Source organism: Ptychodera flava, chromosome 6 (genome assembly GCF_041260155.1).
Source record: "Ptychodera flava strain L36383 chromosome 6, AS_Pfla_20210202, whole genome shotgun sequence".
Lineage (NCBI taxonomy): Eukaryota > Metazoa > Hemichordata > Enteropneusta > Ptychoderidae > Ptychodera > Ptychodera flava.
The window spans coordinates 4,669,305-4,690,828 of record NC_091933.1 but is presented as its reverse complement, the minus strand read 5'-3'; the positions used below and the strand labels follow the sequence as shown (position 1 = coordinate 4,690,828).

The 21,524-nt window shown below is 35.5% G+C and overlaps 1 protein-coding gene across 1 annotated transcript in view; it reads left to right on the top strand.

Moving 5' to 3' along the window:
* The window catches only part of LOC139134651 (TBC1 domain family member 30-like), an 85,930-nt gene that overhangs the window by 3,685 nt on the left and 60,721 nt on the right, over positions 1–21,524 (top strand). Inside the window, 1 exon segment of the mRNA XM_070701608.1 lies at positions 16,746–16,910. Within this exon segment, the coding sequence (XP_070557709.1) occupies positions 16,746–16,910 (165 nt within the window).

Here is a 21,524-nt window from a genome sequence, read left to right as displayed (position 1 = left end):
TTTCTGTTTGTTCTAAAGACAAAACTATCATTAAAAGTTGCAGTTGTTGTCAGTTTAAAAATACTACAGTGATGTATCTGAAACTTTTGTTCAAGCAGTTTGTAAACACCACTGGGGTTTCATTGTCATGTGAAAAAAAACAGTCAACAATATGGTTTCAACTGGACAAAGAACAAAATAAATTTACACTGCCACTTCAGAGGCTTTTGTAAATGCATAGTTTATCTCAACAAAATTAAAACGTTCATTGGTTATTCTTGAATTTTGTGACTTTACGATATTCCTTCGCAAAAAATATATAAGCAAACATGAATTTTAAGAAGCTGCAACCTATACATCTACACATGTATTGAGCTGTGTGACTTCAAATAATTGCATGTAGGCAGGTTGTAATTCAAATCATGGGCTGAATGGAATAGTGTGTGACAGCCACTGAAAATATGGTCTGTTTAGCTAAGCCATGTGATAGTTGCAGGTAGGCAAGTCATTCATCCCTGCGTCTGAGGAATGTGTGATCATGGATGAATATTAATTATGGATGGGGATACTTTATTATCTGTTCAGCTTGCGATGTGGTGATGATGGACTTGTGATGCCAATATCAGAGGTTTGATGTACCTTTGTTGTCCTTGGCTGGGCAGAGAAGAAAGTACTGCTGTCCCCTTATCCGATTGCATTGATATACCAAGGGGAAGCCTTGTAAAATGACTGGGGAACCCCAATAACATTTACCTGCTTACTGCCCTTAGCAAAAACACTGTTACTACTTTGAGAGATTTACATATCACATGTAAAGTACCTAAATCCCCATCCAGTGTTCAAAAAAGTATGAATGCAAAAAAATGATTGCTTCAAGAATGCAGTATTGTTGGTTGCAACTCCATAATCACCCTCTTAAAGTTGAATGTCCTTTCAGCGGGGGAAACAGAATTTAGCAATTTATGTTACCCAAATTTAAACTTGTACACACCGTTGTCTGTCAAAAACGTTATTCACATAAATTCCAGAAAAAATGTTCTCTATGATATCTAAGTTGTTTATAGGATTTGCTAGAAGCCAGCCATCAGATTCTATAAATAAACCATAGCAATATAGCTTAGATGATACATTGATACATATTATTATTACACATTAACATGAGGGGAAACAGATGGTTGAAAGGAAAAGACAAACCTGGAAATCATTGAAATATTTCTAGGGCGGGTTTTCAGTATTTGGACAAGATACGCTGAAATGGCTAGAAGCTTATTAAGACCATTGTTATCTGTCTTGTGTCTGTGTGTCTTCCAATGTCATAGCCTAGCAATCTGTATTGTACAAAGGGGCAAAGAAATTATTCATTTGGGTGACAAGAAGATGAAAAGTAAGACGAGTATAAATTGTCTTAGATGCTTCTGGCTATTGTAGCATTTGATCATTTGATCTGCACATCCATAGCATACACAGAAGTCCTCAAATGATGCAGCGTCTTTTCCCCTCAGCAGACAACGCAAAAAGTATGCAAAAAACGTTAACTGTGTGAATATGATACTGATAGAGAATGAAAGTTTATAAGTCACTGAAATATCATTACTTGGAGTGAACAGCTGTCACTACGATACCACTGTATTTCGAAATGCAAACAAACCTAGTAAATAAAGACGTTATGCAAATTATACTGTACACTATAGCCAACCCTCAATTTATTGTTAAAGAGATCACTTCTTAATATTTACACATTTTGAAAACTCATGAATGAATGAATGACCCTTCCAATGTCCTTGATCTACAGCCATATTGATCTGTCTACCCGATCTTTATGAATATTCATGAGTAGCTTTCAATTCGAGAGGTATTTAGGGATAAATTACTGGTCAAACATTTGCTTTCTTTTATTCAAAAAAGGTAAAAAATATCTTGCTTGGCAAATGGTAGATTTAAGAGCTTTTATTTTGATTTGTAGCAAAAGCTTCTGTCATTCCACTTTGTTCACATGGTGAGGACATTGGCAATTTGATTTTTTGAAATTATAATAAAAAACTATAGAACAGCTGTCACAGATCCTATCATTATTTGATTTTCTGGAGCAAAAACTGACTCAGCCTATGTCAAAATCATGTTGCAATATTGCTGATTGAGATTGTAGGGTTTGCTACCAAATACCAAAGTGTTGCGCGCATGGCAGAGCCCAATGTTGACAGAAAGTCAGACAAAGTGCCATTTTTGCACCTGTCTTTTTCACTCTGGCATGTAGTCAGATATTTCTTTTGATTTTTACAGTTTTGATGAAAACATGAATTGTAACAAAGTACAAATTTCAACAGTGAAATTTATGAAAGCCTGGTGCAGTACAAAATGTCAGACAAATATGCCATTTTGCATTTGAAAATGGAACTTTTATATTCAGAAGGAATCATTACTACAATTTAACTTCATTTAGTCAATATTTATCAGTTTTTATTCCGTTCAAGGAATCGTATTTGTATTATAACTTTGAGCTGCTTAGTGAATTCAGACCTGCAAAAGCCTAGGTTTGCTAAGTATTATAATCCCGTTGAAACTTGTCATGACAAAAATTTACATGTGTACAGACAAAATACGGATTAAATTGTAAAATTGTGTAATCAGTTTTGGATAAACAATAGTGGAATAAGTAATCCATACGACAAATGTCCAAAATGAAAACATAGGTATTACGGATGTCCTTAAATCTTAGGTAATACTGCATGTGTACATGTAACTTTGTACAGCTGGATGAAGCCCACTTCACTGCCTTTGAAAGCATCTATATGCTCTTCAAGATGAGTTTAGAAATTTTTGTTAAAAGATACGTGTATATCTAGACCCCAGCAATTTTTCTCATTAATTTATGAGCGGATGTTGCAGCTTTTCGAAATGTTAAATATAAATTATGATTTGGATCAACGATGAACAAAAATATGCATGTTCCAAATCTGTAAGAATACATACATACACAAGTGGTGTGTCATCTGCAATATATCCTTGCTCTATGCCACTGATACTACCAGCCTGTTGTCCTATGTACATGTACATGTATGTAGCTGTAGGGGAACAGGTTGGCAGTGTATGGCTTTGCCTGTGCACAGTCTCACAGCCAGTTGGTGACTGCAATTATTGAACAAAGCTTTTGCAGTATCAAAGTTCTTCTCAAGTACTGTTTAGCCTTGGCATATTGCAAATCATATTATGTATCTCTCACTTTGATCCTTTTTGCTAAGACATTAAATTACTTTTTCTGATTTTGTTCCTGAGACACTGTTGTTTATGATATAGTCATTTGATTCAGCTAAACGAGTTATAAATGAAAAAAAAAAAAACACTGCCAGTGGCACCAGCAGTCTTGCCAACAGTTGAAATTTTGTGTGGGTAATTAGCATAACAATGTAAAAATTTCATATTTTATCATTTTACAGATATGGTCTTTGTTAAGTGATGTATTTCAACATATATTTTAATTTGCATCCCGGTACATGTGAGAACTCAGAAGGTGCCACTTGTTAGCAAGACCCCCAATTGTGAATTTACAGTGAATATATTTCATCGCTCTGCATTTTTCAATCTTTGTTGATCTTCAAAATTATGAAAGTAGTTTGTCTTCATTATTTTTGCTTTGATTTATATCAAGTCTTCAGTGTTAATGGTTGTAAAGATAACTTACAATTGTGGTAATGGTCTCCACGTTTAGACACATGAAGTGTTTTTAGCTTGGCTGCATCAGATGAAAATATTACCATTTATTTCAGCACTTGTGTTGTTGCACTTTTGATTTTCACTCATCCAATATGAGATCACTCCTTGGAAGGCACATGTTGTTTCCCTTCCACTGACGCGGTCACTGCCATCCTGTGCAAAAAAGAAATCATTCCAGATATAATTATTACTTGATATACAACATCACACAATGGACTACCAGCATGAATGGAAAGAAATGTTAATATGAGGGTAATATTTATAGTGAACAAGTGGAAATTAACATTCACACGCACATGCTCAAAGACAATAGTGCTGAGACCTACTTGGTTTATAGAATTGCTTGTCAAAAATATACTCCAAAATTACACATACACACTTCTACATTCAGAGATGCCCACTGAGTAACAGGGCTACAAAATCTGTTTGGCGTAATATTTATTTTGAAAAAAAAATTACAGCTTTTGCCCAAGGACTATTATGAAAAGTATGCTATTCAGCTTCATTTTTGCTATGATAATAGAGAAGATATGATCACACTTCCTGACTAACCATTGAATAGTCCTGCATATATATATATATATATATATATATATATATATATATATATATATATATATATATATATATATATATATATATATATATATATATATATATATATATATATATATATATGTATTGTATACTGTTATATGAATTAGGCATTGCCACGGACTAGTATTGCCGCTGACTACAATCACCTTCACTGTGCAATGATATCATTGTATACAGTGTATACTGTACTATCATATTACGATTTTCAATGTAAGGTAGTACGCAACTTAAAAGTGAAAAGCTTGAAATTTTGCCCAAATTTTCCTCAAATAAACCCCCTAACCATCCTCTCACTGAATCCACAATAAAAATCTGAGGTCAGCATGCAAAGTTTGGTACTATACAGAAACAAATTACAGTACCTAATATTTACCTATATTTGAAATTCAAAATGGCTGCCATCCCTGTATTAGCTCTATAGAGAAAATTGAATGTGCTTTTTTCGAAAAATTCAGATCGTGAAAATTTTTTGTATTCCAATAGCTATAAAATGAGCCCCCGCAAGTGTTGAGAAAGAATTGCAAAAATTTGAGAGTCCAAATATATGTCCTGGAGGCACATTCTACCTTAATGCATACATGAACAAAGATTTCAAGTATTTCTGTTTTCAACAAACTGTCCTCTTTCTTTGCTCATATGTGGAAGACCATGTATACTAACTTGAGGTGCAGCGGTAAATCATCTTTATAAAAGTTCCATGCACGGTCTGCATTAATGTTTCAGTCTTTGTATTCATGCAATCGAAGCATCATTACATCTATAATTGTGCTGCAAGATCAATGACAACAGAACATTGGATGACTCTTTGTTGAACTTTGATTCACATAGTCATCAAATATAATAAGAGAAGACATTACACTAGGTATTTATTATTTTTTACTGTCACACACATGGAATCTCAGGAGTTTTTGTTGAAGTTAAACCACAAAAATGTCATAACCATTGTATGTGAATACTACTGGTATTTCTAGTCAAAGTTTGCCTGTGCTGACCTGGTAACCATTTTCACCACTAGCGGGAAACAAGGTTGCTGGATTGACAAGGCCTTGACAAGATGGGCAAGATGGTTGGAGAGAAAATTATTTAAAAAGGGCAATGGTCAGACAATTCACCAACAAGATGGTCAGACTTAAATTTTGGGCGTTGGTTGCAGTGTGATTGATTGCGTGTGAAACTATGAGTTGCTCAATCAACTCATTACATTGAGATAGTACATTGATTTGTGCATCTGTTGAAACAAAACCAGAAATATGCTTTATGCTCTTCTGTTATACTGTATGCATTAATCCACAGTCCCTCCGAAATAAAATTGATGGAGGGATTGTCATTAATCCCAATGCATCATTGTAGTGAAAGTGTGATATAAACTGGAAAAAAGCTATCGTCCCTTTAGTAAAAGTGTAAAATCATCGGAATATCCTTGAAATATTTATTAAATTATTTGTTTATATTTTTTATTTATTTATACAGGTGATTCATGTTTATATTAACATTTGCAATATACACTTTTTGTGCATGGTGTGACTTTTTAAGGGTGCACTGTAATTCAGCATTTGATATAGTATGTATCAGGCAATCACAACGCCTAGAGAAAGTTATGGGACAGTGCAGACACATGCACCTGAATATAACTGTTCATAAAAAGAGCACTGCTGATAGTGGAAGTCATGCAATATTTTTTTCATTATCTCCACAGTTTCAAATCCTAAACTACATGTACTAGTACTGTACATGTACATGTACCGGTACATGTATAGTAAAGTACAATGTTCATATTATGCAGCCACTTTTCTGGAAAGCCAGACAATTTTAGAAGTACTTTGCCGCAATATTTTTTTCTCAGTGCATTTAATGAATTTGTAGCAACAAAGAACTCTTGACCCGATGGTATTTTAGTTTCACCCTAATTCCTTGTACATGTATCCGGCAGCACCCAAACAATTCAAAGTAATTGGGTCATAAGTCTGGCAGCACAAAGAGTTAAATACTTAACATACTTGCTCCCGACAGTGAGAAAATTCAGTTTTTGCCAGCAGCTTTACATTTATAATTTAAAATGTAAATAAAACTATTGATTTTTCTGACCTTCTACATGTAGCTATGACAGCTGTAAACAACTCAACAAAAAATTTGACAAAAAAACTACAAAAATAATCAATTCATTTACATGTATACTGCAATTGATTCCATACTTAAACATGTACTGTGTGTGATGTAGTGTACATGTACTGTGTGAGATGTACAGTACATGTACTGTGTGAGATGTACTTTACATGTACTGTGTGAGATGTACTGTACATGTACTGTGTGAAATGTAGTGTACATGTACTGTGTGAGATGTACTTTACATATACTGTGTGAGATGTAGTGTACATGTACTGTGTGAGATGTACTTTACATGTACTGTGTGAGATGTACTTTACATATACTGTGTGAGATGTAGTGTACATATACTGTGTGAGATGTACTGTACATGTACTGTGTGAGATGTACTTTACATGTACTGTGTGAGATGTGCTGTACATGTACTGTGTGAAATGTAGTGTACATGTACTGTGTGAGATGTACTTTACATATACTGTGTGAGATGTAGTGTACATGTACTGTGTGAGATGTACTTTACATGTACTGTGTGAGATGTACTTTACATATACTGTGTGAGATGTGCTGTACATGTACTGTGTGAAATGTAGTGTACATGTACTGTGTGAGATGTAGTGTACATGTACAGTGTGAGATGTACTGTATATGTACAGTGTGAGATGTAGTGTACATGTACTGTGTGAGATGTATACATGTACTGTGTGAGATGTAGTGTACATGCACTGTGTGAGATGTAGTGTACATGTACTGTGTGAGATGTACTGTACATGTACTGTGTGAGATGTAGTTTACATGTACTGTGTGAGATGTACTGTACATGTACCCTTTTCTATTTGGAACTGAGAAAAAACTGTTATGAGTAAATATGTGAATTGTTAAAGTTTTCTGCCACTGAGGACATCATCTCATCAGGGGAATATTTGAACGGTGACAGCTAGCTAGATCATCTCAATTCTCTTTTATTGTCTGTGCTTTTTCAAAACTTCACATGTGCATTGTAAACATGCCAATCAGTCAAAAACCTGACTTTCATCAGGCGAGTTGTCTATACAATTTTATATTTGATTAGAAAACACAAGGTTTCATTTCTATCATTATGGTGTGGTATTAAATTTTTACAATATTTGTATGTCAGTATTATTGTTAGCCTTGTAACTGTTTTTTTTTGACATATAAAGTGTAGATGCATAATCGCCACATCTGCAATATATCCGATATGAGAACAAGTACATATCTGAAAGAGTGAAATGATGTAAAGTTTCAGTATTTTTGGTCTATTTGACAAAATTACAATAAAATTTCCAACTTCCAATGAAAATTTCAGCATTTTATAATTTTTGCATGAAATGAAAGAATACCTAAATAACAGCAGCTGTGTGATTTTTGTAGTCATTACAAAGGGATAATAGTGGCGCACATTTTGTGGAGTGCTTGAACAAAGGGAGATATTACAATTTGCCATAAAATTTATGACAGCACAGTTTGACATTTCACGTAACATTTTTGTAATAACCATTCCTGTGAGAAATTCAAGTACTCTAAAGATGAAAATCCTGTTGGTAACTTGGTGAAAAATTATGGCTGGTCCAGCATGACACCACTCTCCAACATCAAAAATTAACAAAAGAAGCTTATTTTAATGATATTTGTTGTTTGTTATTGACACATGATCGACAATTATCTGGGTAGAGTGCTTGAACAAAGAGAGATATTACGATTTTGCCATAAAATTTATGACAAGGCAGTTTGACATGTACTGTACATGTAACATTTTTGTAACAACCGTTTCTATGAGAAATTCAAGTACTCTAAAGATGAATGTCCTGTTGGTAACTTGGTGAAAAATTATGGCTGGTCCAGCATGACACCACTCTCCAACATCAAAAATTAACAAAAGATTTGTTATTGATACGTGATAGACAATGGAATGTCTATCATTACTTTCGCAAAAAAAAATATTTCCCGGGATTTTTATACCAGATTTTAGGATATTATGCACAGAAGAATTCAAAAAATCCTTGCTGTACTGAGATGTCATGATAGACTCCATAAAAACCTCATGTCAAATACAACTTACAAGTTACAGATCTAACTATGGATGTAAAATAGCCTAAATTTGTCAAAATTTCTATTAGGAGTAAGCGATATTGTGTGTGTACATGTGGTACAGCAGCAAAGCTATCAGTAGCTACATCATTGAAGAAAAAAGCTGACTGCTTTACACCGAGACACATTGTATGAGACAGTGTTCTGTCAGAGAGCAAACTACATACATGTACATGTGTATCTTTGCCATAAACAATAAGTCAGAGAAAGACAGTAACAGCTGGACATCAAAATTATGGACCATTTTGTCATGGCAACTAAATTTATACATACTGTACTTGTAGAGGTACATGTATTGTCTCAGTTATTTTATACACTGAACTTTATGCTGATACTGTACATGTATATGAGGAATTATTCCAACAGGTTTACATTTTAATAAAGACTATTTCTTTGATACCAAAACAATTATGTACACTTCGATAGTTCAAAATATCAACATCAATACATCTGGGAGTGAGAAATGCTCAAACCATCAGTTCACAATAACCAGCATAGCATATCCCCAGTAGATGTTCTGTTTAATGAAGTGATTGTTTTCAGTGGCAGTTGTAGCAGGCTCCCTGTACGTTTTTATATCATTACATGTAAAAGGCTCATTAAGCTTTCATTCACTGGCACCTCACTGACAGTGTATTACTAATTGCTATTGTGTCTGTCAATTGTGTCATCAGTAATTTACAGTTACAGATGTTGCAATGATGAAGTGACCTTTTAAGCCTAAACACTGTTTTAATTTTAAATGAGACATTTACAAAGAAGTTACAGTATGTAGATTGTTCAGATTGTTTATTGCTTATATGAGGGTTACCCTCTAGACAGTAGTAACCCATCAAACGTTCACCCTCCCCCTTATCCCAAATATAAACTGGTTGGGGGAGGGACTATTTGCTACTTCGGAGCTGGGATATTTGGTGGGGGTATCATACAGACCATGACGGCAATGAGGCATTGTGTCTGTCTAAGGCTTTGTTTGTAAGGCAATCTCACCCCTTTTATCATCACAGTTTGGTTCATTCCAATGTGGAACTGGACCTACACATGTGAAAATGGCAGTGGCTACTTTAGTACAGAATCCTGGAAAATGGTGACTACTGGTATAACTTATGAAAGAAAGGTGATAACAATCTTGAAAACAAAATTTTTAGACTCTTGCCGATACTTTCCTCAGCTTAACTTCAAAAATACACTATATCTTAATCAAGAATGAACTTTGAACGTCAGAGTGCAAATCAATAATGAATTGGAGAAGCAAATTATCTCAGGTTTACTGATATTTGAAATTCACAATAGCTAACATTTGTGCTATTATTAAAGTGTTTAACATAATGTCAAGGTTTGGATTTTCACAAAAAACAAGATCTTGAAAACTTGAAAGTTTTTACTATAAGTTTCAGAATGAGTTCCCACAAGCTATAGACCAGAACAGACTTGTAAGGTATTAGCAGTCCTGATATCTGTCAGCTGCGAGTGCCATTCTGCCATAGTTTATGATTCATATCGAAGACATGATGCTAACAGAAAAAGAAATACACAAAGTCAGAAAATGTGCCTTGTTTTAAGCAGATCATTACAGACATACATGTACATGTACCTCAGATCAATTCATATGTATCATATGGAGTTATGATAGTTTCATTAATATTTTCCAAGTTGTGGTGTTGGGTATTGATGTAAGATGTACAAAATAACCATTCCATAGTCAACTGGATATGTGAAGGACTCATTGAGGTATGACATGTGAGTGTGACGTGGACCATATGACATTTATAGGGTATTCTTTACAAAGTAAAAAAATAAAAAGATTACAGGAAGAATATTTGCTATCATGTGCTTGTTTCCTAAAAAACTCTAACCGTTTCAGGCCTAAACCCCTATATAGGGGTTGCTCTGGTAAGTTACCAGAAAGTCAGGCCTGAAACGGTTAATTGGTTGAAAAAGGAGATTTAACCTTTGATTGAAATATTGTTGAACTAACATGTCACTTGAGCCAGATAAAAATGGACAAACACCTGATACCAAACATCAATAAATCAACTTTTTGTGGATCTTCTGTATAACGAATGAGCTACTGTACTAATACTGGTACCATAGTAAACAAATTAAGGTACAGTACACTGCAAAACTTCCATTCAGAAAGGCTTGTCTAAGGCTTGGCCAAAACAAGCCAAAGACTAGTCTTAAGCTTGTTTTAGGCTAGCCTTAAAGCAAGCCCAAAGCTTGCCCAGCTTGACAGCAAAGTCTGCATGTCTCATTCTCTCCTTGTCTGGGGCCATTGAGTCTAAAGGTGATAACTATCATTGCCACTGAATTACATGAATTTATGATTTCCTGTTTTGGGCTTGTTTTAGGCTTCTTTTATAGGCTAATCTAAGATGTGCCCAAAACAAGTCCAAAGCAGGACTTATAGGGACATTGGCTGTAACTTTTGACTAATTTTCACTACTCTGTTTCAATGTATCAACTACAGAATTTTACTATAATCTGATCATCATGACCAATGCCCGGTGTCCTGCTTGCCAACACAGCCTGTGTATGTGAAATGACCATTGTTATTGTTGACAAATGTATTCTAGTCCGGACCTGAATACAAAATTTAAACAATAACAATGCAGATTATACTCATATAGGGTATATTTATGAGCTAAATATTAGGAATTTCTCCATGGTTCAGGGATTCAAACCAGAAACTGCAGATGATACACAGAACAAACAAAATAAAAAAAATGACCAAAGTTACAGCTAATGGATCTTTAATTGAAAACAAGTTTTGCTGTGTACTGTAATTGTGTATGTAAAGTTTGTAGTGAAATGACTACAGGCATCTTCCTTGCCTTGTATTACATGCATCTCTGCATTCAACTACGCTATCTGTGAGATTCAGTGATATTATAAATACATACATGTACTCCCTCTCTTCCCATCATATGATCAACAATTTCAAATTTCCCAGTCCAGGCCATTGGTGTCTATTAATCAAATTTCCCCGTCTCAATTGCCCATCCTTTGACTTTACGGAATACAGCCGGTTGTTTCAAGTATTTATTTTTCCTATCGCTAATCAAGAATTGAATACAAGTGGTAAACTCTCCCTATAGTAGCCTATTATCTTGTCTTTTATTCAGCTTTCACATCTTAGCCAATCCTGAAAATTCTCAATCTGCCGTATGAAGAAATTAACTTTCATATCTGACCCATTTTAATCCTAAGAATTTTCTCTATCTAGGGTAATCTTGTCAATAATTTACTTTTTTTCTTGTGGGTCATCCTATAAAATATTCATTTTTGCCCTAATTTTCCCCACTTTACAAATGTAGCAGTGGTTTAATTCATTCACCCACCCCATCTTATCAAGTACATACTGCATATACATGTATTTCTGTGGCAAAATACCAGGTATATTACATGTATTAGCTAGGAAGATGGAACTGAATAATCAACTGCATTGATGAAACTCAAGGTGCTCTTTTGACAATTCTCACCATGGCAACATGGTAGCATCAGTTTATCAAGTGAGGCTGAAGAACACACTCCGTTATTGATGCTACTGATTTGCATAATATCATTAATTCTGCTGCATTGTATCTAGTGCTGGAATTGTTGTACACATGTATTAGTAAAGACCAATTTAGGGTAAATTGTAAGCCACGCCAATCATATATAATAACTATTTCCAAAACATTTCACCTATCATTATTCTAATGTTCACTATTCACTAACTCTACATGTTTCCCAACATCAGTTTAAACCTCTGTAACCATCCAGCCTGCTTCTTTTCCTAACATCCACCCTGCTTGAAGTGGTAAACCTTCCCTCACTGAGGATCTAGTATGATTACTCCATCCGTACATGTATTTCAATCTAACCTTGCATCTCTCAAACTCTCTCTCTTTTCCTGACTCCTATCTGTTCTCCAGCTGTTCACTATCTCCATCTTTGCTCATTCCCCAATTTGAATTATCAGCATACTGCGAAACCTATGTTTGATCATTTATCATGGATAATGCTTCTGTCCAAATATTCTAAGCCCAGGAGACAAACAGATGTTGTAAATGTAACGTGTCATCTTTTGTATTGTTATAATAAATGTTTTCCACAACCACTGATGCAATTTTTGTCGAAAACATAAACGACACACATGTTACATGTGCGTATGATATATTACAAAAAGATGTCATTGATGGGAATGAATTATTGCCCCACTGACATCCAAAGATAAATTACCTTGACTAATTCTGTCCACCATTCCATAAGCAAATAAAAGTTGTGTTTTTGTTTAATCAGGAAATCCCTTGTCTCTAGCAGTGAAGTGATAAAGGCTAAGCTAGCTGTATTACCAACCTCTTACCAACATGTACACAGAATATCATACATGTATCTGACAGAAAGCTGCCAGGCTCATCATATTCTGTCTAAAATGAAAGGCACACCATTAAAATAAACTGCAGCTGCTACCACAGTTGTTAAAGTTGGATATTCCGATGCATTCCCATCATGCACTTGGATTAAAAAAGAAATTAATGAGGAACTTCATACAAGGCAGAAGAGTTTCAAATAAAATCACACAGTTAGTAGAAGCAGACTTTGTTGAAATATGAATTATGTGTAAAGCCACCAGTACCAAAGTGCTTTAAAGGGACATAAGCTGTAACTTGTGGCAAGTTTTTCAGTATTCTGCTTCTGTATGTCAACTACCGTGTCTGACCCTAATCCCTAATGTTGAAATTTCGAGTACTATTTTTGTCAACACAGCTTGTATGTGTGTAGTGATCATTGTTCATTGTTTACAAATGAATTCTAGTCTGGACTTGAATGCAATTTTCAACAATACCAATGAAGATTGTACTCATATAGCTTGTGTTGATATACTAAATACTTGTCATTAAACTAAAGTTTAGGGATTCAACACAGAAAGTGTAGGGAAACCACAAAACAAAGTTCTGAAAAAATAGCCAAAAGATACAGCTTATGGAGCTTTAATACATTATGCATGTTTATATCTCTGAGTCAATGAAGATCATATTTTTGGTAGCATCTTTGCTCTTCCCTCATCCGTGTATGAACTTTTTGATTCTTTCATTATACAATCTGCAAACTGTGGTCTAGCTCAGGCATACATGTATATATAACTTGTGCACCTGTGGGTTTGCCAAGCCTAGGCTTTTCTGCAAGTATATTACTTCTTACACTCACATCGATGCCACCAGCTAGCAAGGCATGACATTCTGTAAACAGTGCCTATATACAACATATTTTTATGAAATTTAGCCTGTTTAATATGTCAATTTATTTAACAGACATTAATGCATGTATTGCCGTAACAGATTTCAGAGAAATTGCTTTTCTTTGCTAAATTAAGGCATCTTATCTACTTTGACCAGTCCTCACCCCGCATAGAACCAGTCCTCACCCAGCATAGGACCAGCAACACCAGAAAAACATTCTCAGACTGTTAAACCCAAGCATATATTTTTCTCTAGAAAAGTAAAAAATATGGTGTGAAATCAAAAGTTTTAGCTTGGGGTGCTTTAACTACAGCTTAACTATTAATGAAGAGTATCTTCAAAAATAGACTTAATCTATATGCATCTTGTGAGGGAAATATTTAATTTTTTGTCAAAGAAATTTTGCTTCATCAGTGTTGAGTATGTGAAATTTAAATGGGACTTTATGAAAGCCTAACATGAGTCATACCGTACATGTAATTTTAGGGCAAATATTTCGACAAAGTAAACATGCCAAACGATTGTAGTGCTTCCATTTCTCTGCCTAAACAGTACAGTACACAAGCTACATTATCTGACATTTAGATGCCCTTTTCACATCTACGACTAATACATGTACATGTTTTGTGTACTGAGCATGTCACCAGTGATTACACATGTACACACACTTTCACTTGCAATTTACCAGTACATGTCACTGCATGAAATGTACATTTATACAGCAGATATACATGTACAGTATGGCATTGTGGACTGTCACAGGTGTATGTACATTAAAATATTTTGGACAGAAACAGACATGTTAGTCCATACATGTAGTGTCAGATGATGACCCCAAGACCTAAAGGTTACTGCATATGTTGCCAAAAAAGTCCCATCTGGTCTGTATGAAAAAAAGATAAATTTGTTTGACTGTACATGTAGATGAAGGTGATGTACATTGCTGAATTACACTAGAATTCAACATTAGAATGAATAATGCTTATTGCAGTGTAAAGGTACCGTGCATGTCTTATACATAAGATGAGAAATATAATGCTGTATGTTTTTATATAGTGCACCTTGTCAACATCCTACCATTCTGATTTGAAAAATGAGTACCTTTTAATAGTTTTTGCCACATCGACAGGAATACATGTAGTGGTTCCGTTTCTGTCTGGGGTTGCCATGGTCACCAGCAGTGTACACTTGATAGTGCTGGGAGTGGTCAAACAGAGACCAAATACCTTGCCGTGTCTAAAATACGCTGCCATGTTAGACAGTGAATTATGTCAAATGAGAGCTATCAAGTGACGTGGAATTACATGCATTTACTATCATCCCACTCTGAAACATCCAGAAATTTCTTGTCCTCAAACATAGTTATAACCTACATGTTGTGTTTGTTCCGTAATATCTTATATCCTTTACTGAATGCTGAGAGCATTTGCTGTCACCTTAAAGTATTCAGGGAATCAGATTGATGATTTTGTCTCTTCATTTGGAAATGTACATCAGAACATCACTAATCTAGGTCATCCCTGATGCTGTGCTGGTAATGAAATATGTTCTGTAGCATTGACCTTTCAACTTTGGGTCACCTTCATTTACAAATCTACAAAACACATCTGCTAAACTCAACCCTCTACTGACAAAGACTCTAGCAGTTTGTTTTGTTTCAGGTCATTTATTTCATTACGTATAAAAAAAAATTATTTATATGTCTACCATACAGCCTTTTACTCTCGATGTCTGTTATTTCACTTGAAAAATTACAGTAACCTATACAGGAAAAGAACCATCACTTTTTTGAAGAGAACATATTCTTGGCATTCCATGAATGATTGTCACCATCTTTGATAACAGAGAATCAAATGACTAATGTGCAGGCGGATGTATTAAAATTTAAAAATATATCAATTTTACTTGTGCGTCTAAAAATAGATTTTGTGTGTGCCATCGTCCATGCAGCCGCCAGTTGAATAAATTACATCTGTCATAGAAATTAAACATATATATATATATATATATATATCCAACGATACAACGTAAATAGTGGAATATGCATGCCCTTAATTTATGACAGATAGGTTTGACATAGACACCATACAGTCATACCTGTCAAAACCCCAAGAATATCCCCAGTACTTTTTTTTATGATTTAATACCAATACCCATACCAATGTGAATATTTTCTTATTGTATTACGTAGGTTGTTAAATTTAGAAACACCGTCAACAGATGCTCAGGTTCACAGTCATATCAATTTTTAACAACAATTTGCATATATAAGTAGATTGCACAATTCTGCCGCTATATGAGTCTACCAAAGGCTATCTTCTCTGCAATGTCTAAATACCCCCCTCCCTCCCCCATCACTGCCAAAGTGTAGACCAAGCCTATTGTCTTCTTTGGCCAAGACAAAACTATATTAGGAGAAATTGGTGTGACACGGTTAAATTCAGATTGGTAGTAAACCATGGTTTATACTCTACCTAAATTTTATACATTTCCATCAGACTTGTTGCATGAATACAACACAACAAATCTTTCATGGCTTAGTTGTGTACTACATATACAAACACACAGAATCTGCAACAAAGACAGAATGCATAACCAACATCATGTGCAATCATCATATCAACAGCCAATTATTTAAACAAACTTAAAATCTTTAATCCCTCTCAGTAAGTGAGATTTCCTCTGAATTTTCTGATGGTACATGTATCAATAGATTGAGACAGGACTGATCCATGCACCTACACTGGTGATTTTGAAATTAATTATTTAATTGGAGTTCAAGTGAACTGCGATACAGACACATAGTTCTTTTTAGAAGATGTTAAGAGAAATTTGAATATTGCTTGACTTAAAGAATTTAAAATTTAACTGTATATCGTTCACATACTATTGACAGTTTGGATACATTCCAAATACATTGTGGCAAATTCTTACAGTCATACTCATGTAACTATTACAGCACATCTATTGGTTAAGAATAGTTTTACTAATTACTGTTGCTGTTTATCAATCTTTTACAACAAGGTGTCGATGAACTACGTGAAATGAAGAGAGACCTACAACGAGAGATTGCAATGTTCTCAGCTCGTCTTGTCAAGCAGCTGAAGAGAAGGGAAAGACGTCTGGCAAAACTACAAAAAAATCAAGATGTATTGACGGCCATTTTGCAGGCCGTATCACAAAAAAGAAGTAAGTTTTCATAAGGATTAGGCTTTTACTAATATCAGATAATCATGCATTCCCAAAATTGTCCTTTTGTATCAAGCAAATAAGTTGCAAACTATCTCAATAAAGGCAGAAAAATGTTAAGTTGTATAGGGTTTGCCTTTTATAACATTTTGATAACATGTTTGAGGAAATGAGTATCAATTATTATCATTTTGATATCATTACAAGTACTGACAAACACAGATGGTATATGGTATTTGTGATACTGATAATGTATTTGTGCTTGTGTTCCATTGTACTTCAGCCATTGTAGAATAAATATTCCTGAAGGTTACTGGCAAGTTAATATGTGTGGGTAATATTTGTAGATAGGTAAAAACCTACATGTACTCTGAATTTTAACAACAGATACACAATGGATTATTATGTCAACACTAAAGGCAAGGGAATATCTAAGAGTCATTTAAAGGTGATATCATTTGTGTTATATGTGAGATGATATGTTCAGGTGACAGAAATTGATGATAGGAGAACTGAAGAGTCTCGTGAGACTGTGGATAATGAGTGGTTCTCTCACATTACGTGATTGGCACACAATCAGGTTTTTGTCGTCTGCTTAAAATTTCACTTTACATGAATTTCCAACATTATCAGTGAAGATGAAAAATTACAACCAAAGTGATACTGTGTGGGAAGATTGTCTGGATACAACTTTCATTCCTTGGCTATTTCTTGGATTATTCTGTAAGTTTGATAGAATGAAATATGACAGAAAATTTGCTATCATGGATGACATTACAGGACATGTTCCGTTAGTCATGAAAAGAAACATGAATTTTCATCTCAGTACACATTGCAAGTAATATCAGCGTCCAATACATGTCATTACTACATGGATCAAAGACACTTTTAGATGCAATTATCAATTCTGTTGGGAATTTTTTTTGGAAATTGGGACATATCAGCTAGATTTTTTCAACCTTTCTGCTTCGGCAATTTCAGTTTATAGGAGGAATTATTTTAGATTTTTTGTGTAAGGAGATTATACCCTGTAGACAAAAAAAATTGAAGGATGTAGACATCACACCAATGGAGAATAAACTAAAGGGAGAAATCCTAGGTAAAGCTGTGTGCACAAGTTCTGCAGGAATCAAGGGTTTGGCTGCGATATTATGAATAGCGCCCTCTACGTCCAATGGTAAGTTCTCTATCTCTGAAGAACAGTAGGGGAGAAATAGTGGATCTGTGGATAGTGTAGGAAAAACATTTGTCTCAGAGAAGCAGTTTTAAACTTTGAGCAAGCACCCGTAAATTGTATCGTTTTTTCAATATATGCAGTTCTTAGCAAGCAATTTTATATGCAATTATTACATCATGGATAATTACGCAATAAACCATACCAATAATTAGAGATTTCCCATGCTCATAATTTTGAACTGTAACTGTATTGCTCATTCATTTGTTTTACAGTGAGGCCCTATTTCAACAAAGGCTCTGACCTTACAGGACCATCTCAGCTTGTCGCATAAGTTCAAACAGCGAAATTCATTCATTTACGGGGAGGGGGTTTGACCTCCATTCAATTAGTTAACCTCACCTTCACACGTTTATTTTGTGATCACAAGTTCTTTGTATGTAAAAATAGACAAAAATTACATAGTTATGCCAACAAGTTGTACAATAACTGTTTCCAATTCCTTCGTGTCCCAAACACATTAATGTCGTATCCTAAACCTTTCATTCATCAAATTCTGAGGATAAAAAGTATCTTTTTAAATGTGCTTTAAGCGTCTGCTTGCTCAAGCCACGCCTGGTCATATCACTCTCACTGTGTTGACAAAGCAGCACTGAATACAGAAGTCTTCACAAGATTCATAATTCTCAGTTAAAAAATGTCAAAAAACACCCCATATAGAAGGACAAATGACTCATGATTTGGTAAACCAGTTGCTGGCTTGAAGCAATTCTTTGAAAAGCACCATCAAGTTTGTGGAAGTCTACCTATGTTTTTACACCAAGGGGACTTGTCAACAACTGAAAAAAAGCACAGAAATCCACAGGAAGATTGGAAAAGGGTATACAAGTTTGAAGCTGGAAAGCTGAAAAAAATAGGTGACTGACTATGGCAAGAAGGAAAAGGAACAAGGAGAAAAGGAAAGTCATGAGATGCAAAAGAATTGGAGTAAAATAAAATGACACTTCTATGCAGGTGTTCATTCCAACCACTTTCAAAAAGTTTTCCTCTTTCTTCATATGCCCCATTAGTACTCAAATTTGATCTACTACTTGACGCATTCTTCAGTAGCTATAGCAAAATGCAACATTCGACTCTCAGGCAGACACCAACATTTCGAACTTTTGAACTTTCGTTTGAGGGGGGGGGGGGTATGATCTATTAAAACAAAGGAATTGAATTTCGATTCTTGAACTTATGCGACGATCTGAGATAGTCCCTATTAAAGCATAGACCCTCCGTTTTTAGGGTCTATGATTAAGCAAGGTGGGAGCTCAACCAGAAGTGGGGCTTACATAGCGCCCTCTATCAGCACAGTAGCGAATACATTGCCTGGTGGCTCTAGCCAGTTCAGAAATGCTATCTTCTATGGTATATTTTTTTGGAACTCGTTTCTGTTGCTGATCTTTCAAGATAACGTCAAGTCTATTTCAAATGGCAACATGAATCCATGACAATTTGCTGTCAGGATGAAGATGAAATTGAATTGAATTTATTTTGTATTTTGATAGTTTGAAAAGTTGCAAGATGTTTTTCAACCAAAGTAATTGTTACCTGTATATTAGTAAACCAGTGGACAAGTTGATCAACAGCAGCAAAGCATATTGATGAAGGGCAAAGAATATTGGAATACAAACACGTGGTGTAATCATTTCCATTTTGCATTCATTTTGTGTGCAATATTTATTATGTATTAGCAGTTTGATATCTTTTACGTTGATTGACAGATATTGCAAGTATAGGAAATTGAAAATTTTCGATCTGAAAGGTCACACTTTAAAATTTATGGCGTATCAATCGTAAATTTTACTGTACAGGTGATAAACTTATGAGATAGCGCCCTCTTGAGTGTGTGATTCATTTTAAATAACCCTCGTTAAAATACGTAGGCCCCCGTAAACAATCTGGAAACTATCGATGCATATTACTCAGAGCTCTAAATTAAATTAAATTCTGCTCTAAATTAAATGTTAACGGTAGAAACTCGAGCACGCTGCATCTTCTACCGTTTATGCACCCAATATTGTAGCTCTGCATGGCAGGGCTGTGTGTTACCGGCGTTATACGGCCTCCCGTGGTGGGAGGCCGTACAACGCAGGTAACACTCAGCCTAGCTCTGCATAGCAGGGCTATGTGTTACCGGCGTATAGGCCGTATAACGCCGGTAACACACACAGCCCTGCCTTGCAGAGCTACCAATATAATAATATTGGTGACTGTCTGTTGCATGTGAAGGTTTTCCTAAAGTAGTGACATTTGCTATGTTATCAACGCAAGCTAGGGTTTGCCGGATGAAAAACTGACCCATGTTTCGGAATTTTTTCGTGAAAAAAGTGACCCATTCGAACGGCACATTCCCGTACACCTTCTTATGGGGGTTACCCCCGGGGACTAATTTCACAAGGAGAAAATTCATAGTGCGTAGTGAGCACGGTCGATCGCCGATGATCTAATATAGACCCAATTGCCTCTCATAATGACAATTGAAAAAAGCTGTCATACGTCAACAACTGGAGACAAACGACTTGCATTTACTCGCTACATCAAATCTGACGAAACCCTAAGAGTGCAACGTGCCTACTGAGTTGTTCCTTTGCACGATTGAATGCAAAACTAACTTTCGTGTAATGGCTCCGCGTGCGTGATGTTTTCGTATGATGAAGCAATTTAAAATGTTATTAATGCTACTGAACAGAATTACTTCAAGTATTTTAACTAAAGAAAAGTGAAAGGAAAGTTCAAAGGTAGAGTAAGACGAAACCGTTCAATTATCTAATTTAGTGTACATACCTGATCTGTGATTCCGAGTAGGCTCTTTGGTCCGTCAATGTTACGACTTCCAGAGATACATCTCTCGTGCTTGGAAAAATGAGACGAAATCTTGGTTTACATGTAAGTCTCTCCAACCGAGTGACTCTGTCGTTACACCGCGCCGGTCTTCCGACCACAACCGCGAAAACATTCCGGCAGTGGTACGAGACGCACTGCTTCCCAACGGCATAGCATGCTTCAATTCAATTAACATCGTGGCATATGCGGTGTTCAGCACCAAGGCCTACATATGTACCCAAATATCGCAGAACAGTAGTCGCATTCGATTCTAACCGGTGCATCGTTACCCTTGGACGTGTTTCTCATCGGTATTCGTCTGCATGCATGTAAACCCGGCCCCATCATCTTAGTTATCGGTGAGAGTTATAAGAGACGACGTCCGACCAGATATCGATAAGTTTTCCACGTTGTTCTGATTTACTCGTATGCGATTGTTTTACTGAAAAAACAACCGGAATCAGTCCTTGCGCATTCGTCCACCGCCGTTGCTTGTGATCGCCAAACGACCATGGTAATCACTAGGGCCTCCGATTCAGGAAATCGAATGCAATCTCCTTTGTGTGCTTTGC